Source organism: Aulonocara sp. 'chitande type north' Nkhata Bay, linkage group LG22, assembly GCF_057382095.1.
Source record: "Aulonocara sp. 'chitande type north' Nkhata Bay isolate Kocher_YH1m ecotype deep benthic linkage group LG22, A_spYH_male_GT1.1, whole genome shotgun sequence".
Classification (NCBI taxonomy): Eukaryota; Metazoa; Chordata; class Actinopteri; order Cichliformes; family Cichlidae; genus Aulonocara; species Aulonocara sp. 'chitande type north' Nkhata Bay.
Window position 1 is genome coordinate 32,258,141 of NC_141364.1, and position 20,115 is coordinate 32,278,255.

General features: G+C 41.4%; 2 protein-coding genes across 2 annotated transcripts; both read left to right on the forward strand.

The window, feature by feature from the left end:
• Nucleotides 1-1,271: 1,271 nt before the first annotated feature.
• txlna (taxilin alpha) lies at nucleotides 1,272-13,389 on the forward strand. Its single transcript, XM_086280381.1, has 11 exons — nucleotides 1,272-1,536; nucleotides 2,147-2,346; nucleotides 4,527-4,784; nucleotides 6,961-7,052; nucleotides 7,364-7,534; nucleotides 7,709-7,903; nucleotides 8,005-8,124; nucleotides 8,229-8,303; nucleotides 8,388-8,480; nucleotides 8,573-8,668; nucleotides 10,107-13,389. Exons 2-11 carry the CDS (start codon nucleotides 2,157-2,159, stop codon nucleotides 10,440-10,442), a joined length of 1,626 nt encoding a protein of 541 aa, XP_086136507.1. The 5' UTR covers nucleotides 1,272-1,536; nucleotides 2,147-2,156; the 3' UTR covers nucleotides 10,443-13,389.
• Nucleotides 13,390-14,670: 1,281 nt separating this feature from the next.
• eif3i (eukaryotic translation initiation factor 3, subunit I) lies at nucleotides 14,671-19,612 on the forward strand. The gene is made up of 11 exons (XM_086279454.1): nucleotides 14,671-14,827; nucleotides 15,210-15,302; nucleotides 15,389-15,476; nucleotides 15,757-15,822; nucleotides 16,285-16,434; nucleotides 17,697-17,824; nucleotides 18,355-18,465; nucleotides 18,586-18,675; nucleotides 18,764-18,837; nucleotides 18,937-19,029; nucleotides 19,131-19,612. Exons 1-11 carry the CDS (start codon nucleotides 14,825-14,827, stop codon nucleotides 19,210-19,212), a joined length of 978 nt encoding a protein of 325 aa, XP_086135580.1. The 5' UTR covers nucleotides 14,671-14,824; the 3' UTR covers nucleotides 19,213-19,612.
• The last annotated feature ends 503 nt before the right edge of the window (nucleotides 19,613-20,115 follow it).

The window sequence follows — 20,115 nt, forward strand, 5'->3', positions numbered from 1 at the left end:
TGACCCAAGAATTGATGTGTAAGAATCACAGGCTGGTACCCCAAGGTCGAAAATACCACAGAGACGAGACCACTTCCTTACTCCCATCCTCCCTTCCTTATCTTTTAGAAAAGAGCTTGTTAAAAGCCAGGTGGTTTGTTTCAGAATTCACTAATGAAAGAACTCTGTATTCTATGCCTAGGAGTGTATTTTGCTGGGATGATCATAAATTGTAGCTGAACTGATAAACTACACAAAGGATACTTCTTTGCTCAGAAGGCAGGAAGACGTTTCCTTATTTGGTCTGTACCGGTTTTGAACTGAGAACCTGCTGACACACGAACCTTTTTTTCCTCTATATAAGCTGTTTTGTACTGAATAAACCTTTGAGTTGGTTTGGGAAGGCAACCTGAAGCAGTCTGTGTTTCCTTGTTCTCCCAAGCTACTCCCGGCGCTGTAACTAACCCAGCTGAACGGCATACTTGAGCGTTACTTTGAATAATTAGGAATCTTATAAGGAAAGGACAAAACTCTGCTTATCGGTGCTCACGCCTTGGAGGGAAACCGGGACGGAGATTTTCTCTTCATACATTAAAATGTATTTTCCAAAGAGAGTGGCAAACACTGGGACCAAAAAAGTCTGGATTGGTTATAATGAATTTAAAGATACTTTTAAAACAGTTCATTTCTTTATTTTATATATAAAACTACTATTTAGTGTGTAGTGTTTACTATTTAGTTTTTCCGCAATAAAGAGATGCTACTGTAACCAATCTTTCAGTATGACTCTTTGGGCTTAAATTATAACAGGTAAATGTATAAAATTACAAAAACATCAGTTGTAGCTCAGATGGTCCAGAAAGTTGGTAATTCACAGAATATTTCCTTTTTTGTGGACCCTTTGTAAAAAAAAAAAAAATAATTCTATAGTCAATAGTGAGAACAACAACGAACTTTTCTGTTATGTAATTGTTTACCTGTTATTTAACTCATTTGCTGTAGTTGGAATAGCCATGGGGAAGATCTTTATCAGTAAGTAAAGCTGCGAAACATCTTAATTTATATTTATAAGTCCAAAAATTCACGTCTTTTGTCACATTTTCCAAATGCACCCAGTGGGTCTTTGTCTGGCTAATCCTGCACCTTATGTTTGACACCCCTGACGTGCACGTTTTAAAATAGGGAAACATAAAACAGGCAAGAGTTACAACTGTGGATAGGAGAAAACAATAAGCAATAGGAAGAAATAACTCAATTTATTGAAAAGCTCAAAAAGATACAATTAAAAAGTTATCAGTAAGTGTTTTATCACGCCACATATAAAGCATTAATTTCAGCATTAGTTAATTTGACTGACGGGCTGCTTTGTAACGTTGTAATCCACCTCCCGATCAGCGTGTGGCGGTAAAGCACCAACCAGTTGTTTGCCAAGCGTCAATAAACCTCAAAGAAGAAGAAGACCCCAAAGTTATTACCGGAAGTGAGGTTTTTTTTTTCTGTCTCACGCTGTTAAGGAAACCTACAGACACATTAGCAATTTCCTCCTTGACTCTAAAGGTAAACAGTTGTATACTACCTACAAACAACATGTATCATTTATAAGCAGGTAGCCGTGTAGTGTGTCTTTTTGTTTCAGTAGTTTGAGCCTGATATATACGAGCTCACAGCGGCTACCTGGCAGTTGTGTAAGCTAGTTTAGCTGCTTCTGGCGGCTTGTGCTAGCTAACGCAAAGTGAAAGCTAATGGGGACAGGGCACGGTAGAAAAGAAAGCAGCTAGAAAAAGTTACTCTTTAATGTTTGGAGGATAGAAATGTATATGAATTTCCAGGCTAAAGTTCAGGTTTCACCAAACCAATCGTGCGGAGCCTGTCTTAAAACCAAAACTTAAAAACAAGTTCATCAGGAAACGTTACTGCACTGCGAAGGAGCATAGCTTAGCAGGAGTAACTATAGGTTTATTTCGCTTGTGGTTCAGCTGCTGCCACTTTGTTTGTGTCCCCATACAGCCGAGGCTTTATTAGGCTAGAAAAGAGAAACTTTATTACGTTTAATGTTCTGTGACTCATTTGCGCTGACGGTTAAGTGTTGCTCAATAAATAAGTCTACTTGCTGTTATTATTTCCATCCCTCTGAGCTAACCATGGCAGGTTTTTCTCCTTGTAACAGGTAACGAGAGATGAAAAAACAAGATACCGAAGAGTCCACCACTCAGGCTGCGGAGAATGCTCCACCCGCAGCAGCAGCAGCAGGGACAGAGTCACCTGCAGCTGCAAAGGACAGCTTGGAAAGCAACAGCCCCAAAGAGTCTGAACCACAGACACCACAGACGGATACACCTCCACAGGGCGAGGAGGGGGCGGGGGGAGGTAAACTGTGAATTCATGTCAATCCCAGCTGTACTAGATTATATAGTAGGCTAAAACCTTCCTATCATCAGTCATTGTGACTCAAGTTTATCATCTTGTTTCCCAGTTGTGCATGCGTATGTATACCAAGCAACCAAGATGTAGGAGTAGAGCTTTTTTCTCTATATCATTGATTAACCTACATGCAACCCGAAGGGTGCATGTACCTGTTTATTCCCTGTGAAAGGAGGAGGCAGGAGGACACATTTTTTTCAGTTGTCCGGTATAGTTTATAAATTCCTGCGCTAAAATCTTTCTTTTTTTGCAAATTACTCATCTGCTGTCTACCTAATTGGCCTGGCAGTTGGTCGTGATGGTTCTTATTCTGATTTGAAGCAAGGAAGCTTGCTAATAGCAACATGTGATCCAGTGCTTTAGTTAGTGTGTCCTTCCCACTACAACCTGTGGGGGGGGGTTGTACTCTACAGCCTGCTGTAGACTTCTGTGGGGAAACTTTGTAGAGCCCAAGATGTAACCTATGTAAGTGCATTTATGCTGGTGCTGATGCAATATTTGTTAATTAACATAGGGCAGGGATAGCTCAGTAGGTAGAGTGGTGGCCCCATGATCGGAAGGTCGGGGGTTCAACTCCATTGAACGGCTACCCTGAGGTACCCCTGAGCAAGGTACCGTCCCTACACACTGCCCCCCGGGCGCTGCATTGGTGGCTGCCCACTGCTTCACTGGGTGAATGGGTTAAATGCAGAGGAACTATTTCCCTATGGGGACTAACACATACACATTATTATTATTATTATTATTATTATTATTATTATTAGGGCCTTGTCCCAGTGTTTCACATGCAGTGCCTCCTGGGTCCTCGCTTGTTGCTGTGGTCAATTTTTTTTCAGGGAAGTTTTCCCTCTTCTTTGTACATTCCTTCATGTCGATTCCAATAGTTTCAGCAGTCTTATATTGTCCTTACATTGATGCTAGGATAATTATTTTTTATACTGAGAGAAAGTTATCCCATCCATCCATCCATCCATTCGCTTCCGCTTATCCTTTTCAGGGTCGCGGGGGGCGCTGGAGCCTATCCCAGCTGTCATAGGGCGAAAGGCGGGGTACACCCTGGACAGGTCGCCAGTCTGTCGCAGGGCTAACACATAGGGACAGACAACCATTCACACTCACATTCACTCGCACATTCACACCTAGTGACAATTTAGATTAATCAATTAACCTATCCCCACAAGCTGCATGTCTTTGGACGGTGGGAGGAAGCCGGAGTACCCGGAGAGAACCCACGCAAACACGGGGAGAACATGCAAACTCCACACAGAAAGACCCTGGCCTGATGGTGGAATTGAACTCAGGACCTTCTTGCTGTGCGGCAACAGTGCTAACCACCGTGCCACCGTGCTGCCAGTGAGGGGAAAGTTATCCCCTCACTGATAAATTAAAATACTGCTGCGAAAAACAACAACATTCAGCATTTAACAGCAGTATGATAAAGTATACAATCAAAAAGCTCAGTGCCTCTTTCATTTTCTGCATCTCAGTTGTCAAACTCCAGCTATGAAGTGTCTGCATCAGTTTCAGTGCCATGAAAGCATCATAAGCAGTGTTAGGAGAATTTACTAATAGCAGGTTCCAGCTCTATATTATAATGCTGGCACCACTAATGTTTGACTCTACACTGCTTAGAATAGTTTGCTCTCTGTTGTTGTTTCATTTTTCTTATTCTTAAGCCTTTAATTTGCTAAGTGAGATCCAGCACGGCCAAAGTGACAGTTAGGAAGTAGAAATGCTGACCATGTGATCATCTGTGATGATGATAACGCCAGTCACAGGCCTTCAGATGTGCATCATGGTTGAGGACGGTGCCTAAAAGCATCTCAAAGTCACAAATCAATTAAAGATTCTCATTTATTTTCAAGATATTGTAAATAAAACTTCTAAACTGTTGCTGATCTGATAATCTGGGTGTTTTTTTGTTTTTTTTAAGGAGTATCATTTCCAACACGGTCTTGTAGCAAGTGAGCTTCATATTTCTCTCACTGTAACTGTTTAATTCTACATTGTATTATTTATTTGTTTTTTTAATTATTATGAACTGAAAACCCAAAATGCAACATATTTGACTTCAGAAGAAGAAAAGCAGCTAGTCATTTTTTCCCCTCCATTCTGTGTAATTGCAGAGGCTCCGTTGTCTCAGTGTGACATGGCAGAGGAGCTGAGCCGGCAGCTGGAGGACATCCTTAGCACCTACTGTCGGGAAAGCATTTCAGACGATGCCAGCGACTTAGCTAACGGCCAGTCACACAGCCCAGAGCTCAATGGCCTGACCAATGAGAGGGAAGATGACAAGCCAGAGGAAAGCAAAGTCAACGGTGGTGACAGCGGTGTGGGAAAGCAGCAGAAGAAAACTCACGAGAAGAAAAAAGTGAAGGGTCTAGGTAAGAGGGGGAAGTGTGTTCAGTGTTTTGGCCAGATTTATAGGAATAAGTGGGAGAAATTAGTGTGAGCGCGCTGCACAAGTGGAAAGATTGTGAGTAATCTACTGAAAATGCAAATTTATGACTGCACACAAAACCATTTTGTTTCGGTAATCACCAGCACAGTCCAGAAATGCAAATCAGGCGATATAAAACGAGTAGATTTTGTGTATCTTTTCAATAACGGCATAGCATTTCAGGTCAAAGAGAAGCAGACTCAACATGATCTGAAATACAGCCTGTAACAGATGTTACAGGCTGAGGCAGCTGTTCTCTGAGAGCGCTAATGGAGTGCAGCAGTATTCATCCAGAGAAGGGCTGCTGTTGTCTGCTCGACAAACCTGAAGTTTGTATATGGCAGCTCATGTGATATGTTTAGAAGGAGGACACAAAACATTAGATACCATATTGTTAATGTCTTGTTGGACTTAATGTAATGTTTGTGTAAACTTGTGCATGACTCTTGTTTTTCCTGCATTTGTGTCTGCAGGTGTTTATTAAAGATAAAAGAAAATAATGTGACTCTCAGACAGCTGCGAGTAGCAGAATCTCGAGTTGCACTTAGTAGTACCTGAACGACATAACGTGGGAGTCAGACATTCTTGTTTGTCACGTTTGCGTCAGGTCTGTCTGAGTCACATTAAAAGATTAATTTTTAAAGATGCTTCAGTGTGTTAAGTGAAAGATTCTATATCTAAGGAAAGTTAGAAAAATAAGTGGATTTGTGGCACAGAGCTCTGTGTGTGTTCACTGCTGAGCTTGTGCTCTCTGCAGTTTTTTGAAATGTGACTAAAACCATGAAACACCGCAAACTGCTCGGCTCACTGTAAAAGTGCTGCCTGTAATACATCTGTGGCCTACTTGTCTACTCTTTTAAAATAGCAGTGCTGCAGACTAGGGCTGGGCGATATGTTTTAGTACAACTTTGGTAAGCCGCACTGCTTGATGGATTGTCAGAGCATTACGGCTGCCGTAGTGAGGAGCTTCGCGGAGTAATCTGGGTCCAAAACTCCATCCGCTTCAGGTCCCAAAGTCAAACGAACACTAAGAGTTAAAAACGGTCTAAATTCTTTCATCTTTAATTAAATCATCAACGTTGCTGCTTTATCGGGTGTAACAATTAAGTTTTACATCCATGAAAACAGAATTTATTAAATTTAACAGAGTTATAAGCTAACAGGAAGTTAGCTCGCTAGTTTCCACCTAAACATTTCATACCAAGTTCTGACCGAGAGATTTAAACTAATTAAAACGTACAGCTCTGCTACCACTTCCAACATAAATGAAGACAGAAAACTAAACAGCAGTGGCGTTTGCAGGGTTACTACTGGACTACCTGGTATATAATGTTGTGCTATGTGATTGCTAGCGACACAGCTATGTTAGCATAACATTAGCACAGTGAAGCTGGAGGATGAACACCAACTTTTTTTTTCCACTCGATAAAAGTTAACGTGAGGGATTCTGGTGGTCAGGGACAAATGCAATCGCATAGCAGGATGCTATACACGGGCCAAACTTCAGTCAGGAGAACAACTGAGATCATTCATCCACAATACAAGGTTAGTTATTAATATACTGCAACAACATGGGACTAGAACAGCTGCGAGAGAATTCAACATTAATGAATCATTGTTACGGAAGTGGAGGAAGCGCAGTTTTTGGATTTCCCCATATTTCAAAAGTGCTTCATCTCTTTGCTATGACTGTCGTCCGGCATAATTTGCAGATGATAATGGTTTTAGCCGCTGCGATGCTTTCGACCAAAACAGTCGCAGCTTGATGACATCATCAACATGCGCTATCGCGATAGAGCGGTATAGTCAAAATCTCTGTCGTTGGCCAAATTTATATCGTTTCTATCGTATATCGTTTATCGCCCACCCCTACTGCAGACCAAACGTATGCAGGATTTGCTGCTGCTTCTTCATTCATGCATGTGTGCACATGTGCATTCCGCCTCACTACTGCTACCTCTACAAATAAGTATCTTACACTGCCTTCTGTAAATTGGCCTATCTCTTAAAAATGTCCATCCAAAATCCATCAGTTTGTAGTAGTTTAAAAAGCTGCTAACATTTGTGTGAGGTGGGCGAGGTTCCATCCTGATGTTTTTATTTGCCTTTGTTGTGAGCAGGGAAGGAGATCACACTTCTCATGCAGACTCTAAACACACTGAGCACCCCCGAGGAGAAGCTCGCAGGCCTCTGTAAGAAGTATGCTGAACTGGTGAGTAGTTCTTCTGAAGTTTGTAGCTTTGGCTGTAAACGTCTTTGTTATTATGTTAACGATCACAAATACTTCAAAACATATTAACAGCAACATTTTAACTGCTGTAAAATTTCCAGTCTGCCTCTAAGGACAAAAAAAAACAACCCAAGCATCATATTGTTTGCGTGCACTATTCTTACATTTGAAAGTGTGTAAGGCAAGTTTGTCCTGTCGTGTCTTATAGGAAAGCAAGGCAGCGTCCTGCATAAAAAGATATAAATGTTAGTTTGGCGGTGTCACACCTGAAAGAGCATGTGTGTGTTTTACAGTTGGAAGAGCACCGAAACACCCAGAAGCAGATGAGGGCGCTGCAGAAGAAGCAGAACCAGCTGGTCCAGGAGAAAGACAACCTGAGGAACGAACACAGCAAGGCCATCCTGGCTCGCAGCAAGCTGGAGAGTCTGTGCAGGGAACTGCAGAGACACAACCGCACACTCAAGGTACAAAAACAGACCCTGTCCTCTATCTTTTACATGTATACACAACGCACATGCACAGAGACTCCTTAAATTTAGTCTTATTTTACTGATGAAGCGAAAACAGTTTGGAGGGTAAAGCTGACGATCACATAAAAAAAAGCACTCGTTGTCATTATCATCATCGTGTCTCCGCAGGACGAAGGAATGCAAAGAACCCGGCTGGAGGAGGAGAAAAGGAAGGAGGTGACTTCTCATTTCCAGGTGACGCTGAACGACATCCAGGCTCAGATGCAGCAGCACGACGAGAGGAACGCCAGCCTTCGACAGGAGAACGCAGAGCTCGCCGAGAAGCTGAAGAAACTGTATGAACAGTACAAACTCCGCGAAGAAGTGAGTAGGCAGTGTTTTCCTTCACCCGCTTGGTTAAAGCGCCACCAGTGAGTCCTCAGTTATTTGAAACTCTCGCCTGTCTGACCTTGTAATCCCAAAAGCACATAGAGAAAGTGGTGAAGCACAAAGACCTGCAGCAGCAGCTGGTGGATGCAAAACTGCACCAGGCCCAGGAGCTGCTCAAGGAGTCTGAGGACCGCCACGACAGAGAGAAAGACTTTGTAATTATCCTTTTCTTTTTAAAATAAATACACAGTCCAAGCACAAGACTGAATCTACACATGCAACAATCAATCTCTAACGGCTTTGTTTTCTCCCTCCACAGCTGTTAAAAGAAGCAGTAGAATCCCAGAGGATGTGTGAGCTCATGAAGCAGCAGGAAGTTCACCTCAAGCAGCAGGTTTCCCATCAGCCTTTCAGATTTTCCAGCTGAACTCGGGAATGACTTTAACATTTAAATAATGTTGTTGTTTTCCCTCACTAGTTATCACTGTACACGGAGAAGTTTGAAGAGTTTCAGACCACCTTGTCCAAGAGCAATGAGGTCTTCACCACTTTCAAGCAGGAGATGGAGAAGGTGAGGCGACTCCACTAACTTGAAGGTGTAAGAATGAAACGTCTCCGTGGTTATTGGCTGTGGTGACAGTCTTGTTCGCTTTGTGCTTACAGATGACTAAAAAGATCAAAAAGCTCGAGAAGGAGACGGCCATGTATCGCTCCAGGTGGGAGAGCAGCAACAAGGCCTTGCTGGAGATGGCCGAGGAGGTAAAGCTGGTTTGAGCTTATTGTGTCCACGTCTGCTGTTAAGAAGCTGTAAGATCTGTGTTTGAATAGTGTAGCTCATAGGTGTCAAACTCTGGCCCGCGGGCCAGATTTGGCCCGCAGCCTAATTACATTTGGCCCGCGAAGCCATACCAAATTATTATTAGAGCTGGCCTACTGTTATTATACAGCTAATATATATATTGTTTAGTATTAAGCTTTGCTTGTTCCATATTCAGTTTTTCAGCAAAACTTCTTTGAGTTCATAAGAAGAGATTCATTCTTAAATCTGGAGGAAGATTTTTTTTTTTTTCTTTCAATAAATATTAATGTTAGCCCGCGACTTTGTTCCAGTTTTGAATTTTGGCCCACTGTGTATTTGAGTTTGACACCCCTGGTGTAGCTATTTAAAAATCTGTATATCTTTTCAGCTGTCTTAGAGAACAGCCCCACTAGTATACTAGTGGACAACATCCTTGCTTTTATTTTGAAGGGGCAGTCGCTGCTAACTGTCTAACAAGATGAAGGGCAATCCCCAAATTAACCTGCAGCTAGTTTATTTTAGGATGCCACATAAATAGTGGAGTATGTGCCACTATTTTGAGCTGCAGAGCAGAACAAGGATTATTGGCCCTTCTATGCTCAACCTGTTTACCCTTGTGAACAGAGGCGTGTGCTAAAAGTGATGCTACAATAGCTGAGCTGAGCTTTGTTGTCGATTTACCTCCTTTATTTGTATTCTAGTCGGGTTTTTTTATACTTTATGATAAGACTGCAGTGAAATTGGCATGAAGCTGCAGTATAAATGGTTACAGGCTTCGTTGACATCACATTTGGTTCACAGACTATCACATTTGTAACCTAACCTTAAAATTTCAAGCCACGGTTCTAGACAGTAGAATCTTACGTAGACAGTTTATTATGGCTGCAGTGTTTATATTCATTTGTGATTCTATTCATTTTTTTTTTTAAGCAAGTGTGGGTGTAGGAAGTGGATGCATCAAATCTCCAGTCAAACCAAAAGTTTGGTGACTTTGCACATGAACAGTAGAATAACCTGCAAGTCTTGTTTTGCAGCAAGGTTATGACATCACAGGTGACTCAGTCCAGAGTCCTAACGATGTCACTGCCTTTGGGTCTCTCTTAGGGTTTTAAACAGATCCATGCTTACTCGTTTTATGGATACAAGAAGCCAAAAACCTCACTAATGGGAATCTTTTCTGTGACAACATGACAATGTTTCAGCTTCCTTACAGCTGAAAGTGGAATCTTCTGTTTTTCAATGCACAGATGGCTAAAAAGCTGACAGCACAGTTGCTGTAATTTTGTGTGTGTGTGTGTGTGTGTGTGTGTGTGTGTGTGTGTGTGTGTGTGTGTGTGTGTGTGTGTGTGTGTGTGTGTGTGTGTGTGTGTGTGTGTGTGTGTGTGTTTTTATTCACAGAAAGCCGTTCGGGATCGTGAGTTTGAGGCACTTCAGGGAAAAGTCCAGCGGCTGGAGAAGCTCCGGCGGGCGCTCAAAGTCGAACGGAATGAGCTGAACAAGAAGGTCCAGAGCCTCAGCGGCGGCACAGAGGGAGCCCCCACCTCCAACCCAGGGACTGACTCCCCCTCTCCACCACCTACAGACTCTCTGCTGGAGCCTGGCACCTGCCCTGCCCCTGACACCACCACCGCCTCCACCTCTTCTTGCTCCCACTCCTGCCCCTGTGAGCCGCAGCTGGACACAGACACCCTGCTGGAAGAGGCAAACACTCAGCCTGTCCAGGCACAGGAATGAAGCAGCACTGCTCACACGTTCTTCAAACCACCCACAGATAAGCCACCAGCCTGCAACCCACTACTCCTCTGCTGGATGGAGCCCATGTTAAACACTGGGACCGAAGCAAACTGCAAAGTCACACCTTTATGTACGAGGCCAGAATACCAGATCAGCGTTTGACAGAAGGGTTTAGTTGTAATCTCCCAGAATCTTCTGCAAAACAGTCTGCTGGTGTAATTACATGCACACTATCACACAGTTACCGTGAATGTATAATGCAATTTTCTGCAATAATTTGGTTTTCATGGTTTTTATTAGCATCTATCGAGTGTGTTCATCTACAGGAAGCAACTAATCAGCCACGCAAGTTAATATTATTACAATACTTTCAGAAATAACTATAGTGAAAGGATAGTGATCATATTTACAAGTTATTATCTACATATTAATGTCAACATGTGTAAAAATGATCAAAGAACAGAAACCAAGGATGACATAAAGGACCACCATAACAACATAAACTATGCCATGTAGTCATATTAACACATCTAAATTTGTGTATATACAAATTATCAAAGCATTTTTAGCAAAGTAAAAGTATATATAAAGCTCGTATGAATAAATTTACATTAACTACATCACTTTGTTCATTCTATTTACTAAGATCCAGAGCAAGTGTTTATTATTATGACTCTTCATTTCTAACTCTCGAGTTTGTTCCCCTTGTTTTGAAGTTTGCCATATTCTTCCTTTCCGTTTCTGAACTCACATGTACTCCTGTACTCAATACTCTGAGTAAATTTATTTCCTGCTTTAAATCACACCATGAGAGTTCCAGAAACATCTCTTTTAAAAGCATTATCCATATTTAACATATTGATTATAATAACGTATTTGAAATAACCTCCAGGGCCCTAATATTGCTCTTAGACTGTATGTAAACGGTGGCCACAGTGGCATCACCCTTTGGTTTCTAAGTCACATTTAAAAGCCTCAAATTTAGTGTTTTTGCCACGACTGTGTTGGATTTTCAAAGTCAGAAGTGACTTTTCATCTTTGTACAAGCATGTGGAAATATTAAATTAACAGCTAATGCTAATTAGCTTGGTTGCATTCATAAATTGTAGGGGTGCGAACCGAAGGCACACATGCCTGCAACAGAATAAAATAGTAGAATTTCAAGCTAGATTACAAACTAATTTCATTTAATAAAATCTTCCAGAAGGTCCCAGCAGCACAGACATAGTGGAGCTGTCCAGCTCAGAATTAGCTGACCTAGCAAACAGCAATTAACTACTCTAGCTCCCTGTGTCGGTCAGGGCAGGCATTGATTCACATGGATAACAGGTTATCATGGTGGTGTTATGAAGGGATTTGTTTTCCCAGGCTGGAAACGTTTTTATTAAAGTTTAAGGCTTTGGGGATGGACTTTTGAAGCAGGCCTCAAGTGGCCACTGGAGGAATTGCAGTTTCTGGCACTTTGTGTGTTCACATTTTTCAGGCCCAGAGGTTTTTGTCGCATCATCTTCAGATCTCATCATGTTTTTTTGACAATTAATAAATATTATTTTATTAGCTGACAATCCCAAAATATATGTCCGTATTAACCTCATTACTAGTGTGCATGTAATTCCACCGACCGCCTCTGTGTTGTGCTGTTTTCCTACACCTCCGGTCCAATCGGCCCGGCAACAACAGCAACACTGCTGTAAGGTGAAGCCAACCTGCTTTATGGTGTAAAGAGTCAGAGGGTGTGTGTGTGTGTGTGTGTGTGTGTGTGTGTGTGTGTCCAGTTAGTCTGCTTCAGTTTGCCCGCTGATTGTCAGTGTTTATCCTAAAACTCACATTATGTGTTTCTTTCAAGTGAAGTCTTAACAGCAGCATCAGGCACAATATTTTTAGCAGGTTCAATTCATAAAAACAGAAAATCATTTTTAGGCCTGTCCTGAAATTTGAGTCCCACTTATTAAAGCGTCGTACTGATGTTTAAAATGACAATTTTATGGCACTTAAGCATGTTATTTTTGAAAATTAAGGCAGCACATTACTGATGTGACATCAGATAAATATCAGCCACTGATCGACCAATCATTTTACTTGTCAATATTCCGATATCTTGCATTCCTGAACTTTTGGTCCGTCTGCATTGTTGGAAGATGAATCTGTCATTGAAATGTGGAAATCTGGCAGAGCACGCTATACTCTCCATTAATTTAGAGCATTGCTAAAGAGTTTTAGTTTTATGACGTCAGTTGCTTTTTGCTAATTTTGTTCGGGTTTGTCACTCTGCAGTAATGACCTCTTTAAACTCCATGGTTGTCTGGTGTGTGTATGGTGAGTGTGTGTGATAGAAGTACTTTCAGTTTTTCCCAGTTGAATGTTCAAAGACCTCTATGCAACGCTCATGTCTTGGTTTTATTCTATGGCAGTCTGATCTGACAAGCACTCAGCTGAGAATGTATTTTTATTATATCCACTGTCCTGCATGGATGTGCTGTACCACACATGACATCTCACAGAGGAACACACACACATATAGATTTGTTTTTCCTTTTGGCCCACACTTGAGCTACACCGGATTGTTTCGATGTTGAGTGTAATGTTGTGAATCTCTTGAAAGATGCACCGACTGAGCCGATGTGAATACAGATGGAAAAGTTAGACCGCCTCTTAATGGACCATTGAACACGTGTCTTCTGACATTCTTGTGTACTACATAATATGTAGCACTGGGAACAGAGTGACGACTCATTTTCATCTGATATCGCAATGACAAACCTAATCTCTTCCATTGTCCCGTAGGACAGATTCATTCCTGTCCCACAGTGGACTGAGAGGTTCACTCACCATAAGAAGGAACCAAAGATCTTTCTGTTTTTGTTGTTTTTTTGGTCTTTTGCAGTACTTTTCTCTGGCTCTGTATATTTTGTTTCTTGTTAAATAAAAGAACTGACTTAGCTTTGACCTTCTAGACTCAAGCTTTTATCTGATGCTTCTATAAATATTTGGTCAGTGATGCTTGTGTTTTGAGTATGTGTGTAATTTTGCCTCAGTTACAGCACCACGGTGGATTTTAAGTCGAGGTGGTTTTCCAAAAATGCCGCATTAACTGTTCAGGAATTCCAGACATTTTTCGATACTGTGCCGAATTTTAGAGTGTCAGAAGTCCCTGGACTTTCAGACCTTTAAGATCAGGGATGTCAAAGATGTTTTATGTCATTGACCATGTATGGCCCATTTTGAGCTTTAAGGGGCCAGCCCAGTAAAGCTCCCCCCATACTATAAGCGGGAAAAGAGGTTGAATTAAATGTTTAATCCCAGAGTTATCTAATTATAAGGAAATGATGTGCAATTTAAATAGTACATCTCAGGTCTTGCATGGTAGACAAATGTTACTGTAGTAAAGTAATCTGTCAACAAAACTCTTTGGGTTTAAACTGTAAGAAATGAACGCGCTGCAGAAAAAAACGTTCTGTTAGCTCATTGCTGAGACTGACCTGTATTATAAAACAGGAGATTTTTATATTATTTTCAGAAAATTGCTGAGTTTTTTGCTGCAAAGTTAAAAAACAATAACATGAATTTCTATAGTAGATACTACAAAAAAATAACACACCTACACTTTTTTGCTAAGTCCCTGATAGGTTTATTAATTAATTAATTAATTTATTATTTTTCACCTAATGATCATTTCCCCCGCCTGCATCTACAAATTATTGGACTTGGTATTGAATTATTATTCAAGATTCTTTATTTGTCACATGCATGGTTATACAGGTATAACACGCAGTGAAATGTGACCTGATACATATATATGATACTGGTTTTATGTGTTTTTACATTCAAATAAATGTAAAATTGAGGAAAAGGGAAAATTATACATGTGGAAATAAGTTAAAATGATATACTGTTATAAATTACAATTATCTGTAGCAATATATACGCTGTTTATAGTATGGGTGAAAATATGTCTGTGAAGGTTCTCAGTCATCCAGGTCATCGTAGCTTCTCGGATGAGAGGTGAAACGTCTTCAAGCAACTTAAAGAAGTCCAGACGCTTTTCTTTGCAAGCTCCTTTGACTATTGGTGAAAACGAATTTAATCAGACTGGAGCCTCAACAAATATGTTGGAATAATTGGGTTCAAAAAAGATAAAAAGACTAGAGATTTTGGGGATTTTCTTTTTAACTACTATAGTAACTATTAAGCCTTACTCTACTCTCCTAATCAGAAGGTGGCGGTAATGCGCTCGAATGCGATTTCCCCATCTGCCAAGAGAAGAAGAACATTTCCTCTTCCGCCGCGGCTCCGGTGCATGAAACACGAGTGTTCATCATTTCTCTTTCAACGGGCGGAACGGCGACAATACTGGACTTGCTGCCGACACTTAGCTGACAAAAATGGTTAGTGTGCTCCTTGGTAAATGGTTCCTGATGCTAATATTTGTTTTCGAATGAGCGGTTTGTTGATACCAGGATCGCCTCCAGCTTAGCTAGCGTAACTGCTGGTGCTACCGTTAGCTTAGCTCGAAAATTAGCCAGCGACAGCTTATATTTGAGCTAGTGTTAGCTGGGTGTAGCTAAAAGAGGTTTCGCCGGCCTGTGGTGGTTGCTACAAGTGGAAAGCTGCTTTCCCGTTTTCTTCTTTGCCATTTTCTCTCGTTCGCTGTTTTGCTAAGCATTTCAACGTTAATAGTTGTTTCGTCATCGTAGAGCCCTGCGCATTGTTTCCCCTTTGAAACAGGGCGACCTGCTGATCTAAAATCAATGTTTGTGTTGTTCACAGAAACCGATCCTGCTCCAGGGCCACGAGAGGTCCATCACTCAGATCAAGTACAACAGAGAAGGAGACTTGTTGTTCTCTGTAGCTAAAGACACGGTGGGTTCATAATAGCCAAGCTCACTCATCCATTGTTTGTTAGTTTGTTTGCAGCTGGCCAACTCGTTGATCATCTCTCTCTACAGGTAACTAACGTATGGTACTCGGTCAATGGCGAGAGGCTTGGTACCTACAACGGACACACAGGAGCTGTGTGGTGTGTGGACTGTGACTGTATCCTTATTTTTCTGGAAAAAATGCTTGGAAAAGTTTTTTTTTTGTAGCAAACGGATGTAGTTTGAGATTGTAATGTATCGATCGTGCATGCTCGATCATCCAGGTAAGGAAATTCAACTAAAGTAATTATGTTCATCGTAAAAACATGAGCTGAGGTGGTCTTAGATATGTGACATCGAGATGAACAGAGCAAACTTTCTGGGATGAGTTTGTAATCCTGTGATAGTGTCTGTGCTGAGGATACGCATGTTTGGATCCTTAACTTGTCTTCTCTCAGGGGACACTAAAAATGTGCTAACAGGATCAGCAGATAACAGCTGTCGGTTGTGGGACTGTGAGACCGGTAGGTTGAAAACAAGTTAATCATTTTTCTTTCACTAGCTTTGCATGATTTCAAACTAATCTTCATGTGTGGTATACTGGGCTTTGCTCTGCTCCCTCAGTTGATCTTCTCTCTCAGTCTGGCTGTTTTAGCTCCTTTCATGTTAAGTGTAACTATATTCTGATTGGCTGATTGGTGGGTGGGGCTTCTGTGCTCACAGCCTAAGTTTTCAATGACATATAGAGCCATGGGTAGAAAAAAAACTGAGGATTTTGTGGGGATTACTTGTCATTTTAAATTTTGTCTGAGTTTAATAAAAGCATCGACCATTTTAACGGTGTATAAGAGAAAAGGGAAAAACATAATGTATCCACTTTAATGCCATATTTGCAGCATCGTCTGAACCACTCAGGTATGAGACAATCTCTAACCGGAAGTAGCTTCTTCTACAGTGTCATAAAGCCCACAGTGTGTCGTCCACAGGTAAACAGCTGGCTCTGCTCAACACCAACTCTGCTGTTCGAACGTGCGGCTTCGACTTCAGCGGCAACATCATCATGTTCTCCACAGATAAGCAGATGGGTTACCAGTGTTTCCTGAACTTCTTTGACCTGCGGGATCCACAGCAGATAGGTGCATATACACAGTGTTAGCAGTCATGTTGATCTTTAAAGAAAAAGGGCTACAAGACTAAAGAGTCACACATCAGAGGTGCTTTGAAGCCACCATTGGGCACATTGTCCTCCATAGACCAGTGTGAAGTAACTCATCTTTGTCTCAGTTTTATATGTATTTAGAGTAGAGCTGGGCGATAGAACGATAACGATATATATATTGCGAACTAACTTTTTCTCAATAGAAAAAACTATTGCGATAGGCCTCACCACTCTTGTCCTCTTAAAAAAAAAAAAAAAAGAACAGCCAATCCAAATTAAGTAGCGCAGAGCCGAACCAATCACAGTCGCAGCGTCACGTCACGTGACTTGTTACGTACAGCACAAGTGCCAAGCCGCACATGTGTATTTGTTTGGGAAGCAGCCAGCCGCCGTGCCGCCCGGGTAATGGAGAAAATGAGTGTGCTGACTACAGAAAAATCAACTGAGAGCGTGACCGAAGAGAAAACAGATGACCGTTCCAATGCCGGAGAGATTGTTGAATGGAAGAGCCATAGAAGTTCCGTAGTGTGAAGGTATTTCTGCTATTTCAACTCTGACAAAAAACAGAGTAGCGCGCACTGTAAATTGTGCCAAAAGCAAGTCTGGAAATGAAGCGGTGCATGCTCAATCTCTGACTGGAAGCGCTAATTCGTCATTCGGCTTTTGTCAGACTAAAGTAACTGTTAAAACTGTTTGAAAAGCTCAGCTATACAACAAGGAGCGATTGAGAATTTCCTTTTAGTTCTCAGTTTATTTGATATTGACAAAAGTTAGTCAATTTTTTCTGTTCTTCTGTAAAACAAACCGTTTATTTTTAGAATTAATATTTTGTTTCTAAGTGGAATTGACGATTTAGTCTGTTTCGTTTGTTCTATTTTGAAACTTAAACGCTTTAGCGGCTGCCTTTTGTGTAGTTTGCAATATTTGCCTTATATTTTATTTTGCAATATTTTATTTATTATGGGAAATAAATATTTAAATCAAAACAAGCTGCTGATTATTTCACATTTTACTTGTGAGCAACGGCACATTTAAATCTTACAAATATAGTTATTTGGCTTATATCGTGATATATATCGTTATCGCCTGAAATGAAAAAAAACATATCGTGATATGAAAAAATCTTATATCTCTAATTTAGAGATTTTTACTGTATTGGTGGAATTATTGCCGTATATGCGGATTATGGCTCATGTCAGTGGTATAAAGTTGTAATTTCTCTCTCTCTTCTCTCTGCAGAGGACAACCAGCCCTACCTGACCGTACCATGCAGTGACCACAAGATCACCAGTGCTGTGTGGGGACCTCTGGGAGAATTTGTCATTGCCGGCCATGAGAACGGAGAGATCAACCAGTTTAGTGCCAAGGTTTGTCACACACACTGGGAACATGTGGGAATGTATTAAACAGGCAACATAGAAAGCAACGTGCGATCTACACACAGCCCACAGTGCTACGAAAATGGAGCCTCTTCACCTTTCCCTTGATTTCTGTATATGCTGTTACCATGGTGATTGCTCATATTAAACATGACCAGAATTTCATATGACACCAGAGTATGTACAAGGAGTCATTGTAAGCCAGACTGCTCAAAACAGTTTCACACCATCTTTTTTTTTCCCTACCCTGGCCCTGTGTGATGTCAGAGAGGGTGTCCTTGTATGGTTATCTCAGACATGCAAGAGGCAGCTTATCAGGACAGAAATGGCTTAAAGGGAGCAGAGCCAAAACGGCTTGTTTCAGACAGGATGAACTGATGAGGTCCACTGTAACATGAAATGAACAAGGCTTATTTTGAATTGTTGAGTGCCTGAATAAAAATGCGGAGCTTGAAACAAGAAAAAAATGAATCCCGCTTCAAAGCGTCATGTTGAAACATGCTTCATGTTTTGGACAGTCTGGAGAGATCCTGAAGAAGGCCAAGGAGCACACCAAGCAGATCAATGACATCCAGACATCTGTGGATCTGACGATGTTCATCTCTGCCTCCAAGGACAACACTGCTAAGGTAAGCCTTTAAACACAACCTCTGAGATCAGGTCACTGATGTACGTTCGCTTTAAACGTCACATGCAGATGTCTCTGATGCTGTTACTGAGTGTTGGTCATGTTCCTCATGTTCTTGTAGTTGTTTGACTCGACTTCTCTGGATCACATCAAGACATTTAAGACAGAGAGACCTGTTAACTCTGCTGCCATCTCCCCGATAATGGACCATGTAAGAGAAGCCCCTCACAGGTGCTGCATGTCCTTTGCACAGAGGATCAGTCTGACATTTAATATTTACTCAATGCTGTGTCACTCAGGTGGTGATGGGAGGTGGACAGGAGGCCATGGAGGTCACTACGACCTCCACCAGGATCGGGAAGTTTGAGGCCAGGTAAGCTAACGTGACAGATGTGGATTCCCCTTTTAATGCTTGATTTTAGTCCTTTCAGGAACCTGTTGTGGTGGTAACCACCTTCTTTGCTGTACTCAGGTTCTTCCATGCTGCCTATGAAGAGGAGTTTGGCAGGGTCAAAGGTCACTTCGGCCCAATCAACTGTGTGGCATTCCACCCTGACGGCAAGAGGTAAAAGACGACAGTCTTCCTGACCATCATCTTCAAATATGCAGACAGCGTGGTTGAAGCAGTTGTTAACACTTTTCTCCTGCTGTTGTCGTTTTGTGCAGTTACAGCAGTGGAGGAGAAGACGGATACGTAAGGATTCATTACTTTGACCCACAGTACTTTGACTTTGAATTGGAGGCGTAAACTGCCAGCCCGCCTGACCCCACAGCTTCAGCTGACATCAGACTCAGTCCAGTCAGGAAAGAGGAATAACGGACAGTCGGCACTTTGTCTCCTCCCCTTCATCTGAACTGATCTGGAGTCAGGGTACAACAAAGGTCTACGCTGTACACTTCTCCCAGATTACTTCACAATAAAGGAATAGAGCCGACGAGAGTGTGGTGTTTATTGTAAGGCTTTTTATCTAACATCACTTTTGACACTCCTGTGGCATCAGGGGCGTCTGGATCTCTACATATTTTGTGACTGGACTTTAACCCATTCTCCTGAAGTGTATTTAATTTGACAAGAATTTGACTTATCAATCATTTTTCTGTTGTGAAGCCATTCTGCCAAAAATCGCTATAAAATACCTTAAAAAGTTGTTCCAGTTTGTCATCTCTCATTTTGATAGCACTTGATAGTAAAAATAAGCCTGAACAGTGTGGAGTGATACAAGTTTATAGTGGTGATTGTGTTTCTTATACTCTCATGTGGGACATACCTCTTCCATTCTCTCTACTAAGCTCAGTGATCTGCTAACGAATCGATCGCTCTTTGTAAAACCTTAAACAGTTTTTTACCAAGTCAGACATGGTTTGCAGCTCTGACACTTGATCCAAGGAGGAGAGCAGGGTGAGAAAACGTTTACACATCGAAGTACAGTGTGTTGGTATTGGTACCTTTATTGTCCCTAACGGGAAATTGATTTGCAGTATGTCCGTACAGACAACCAACACATCACATACACACTCCAAAATAATCTAATATAAGCCTGACAAAACAACCTAGATTTTTCATCAAAAAAGTACAATGTGCAATGGCAACAACACTTATGGTTTAGTGTTATTAACTTTAATAATAGCAGCAGGTACAAAAAACAATCTA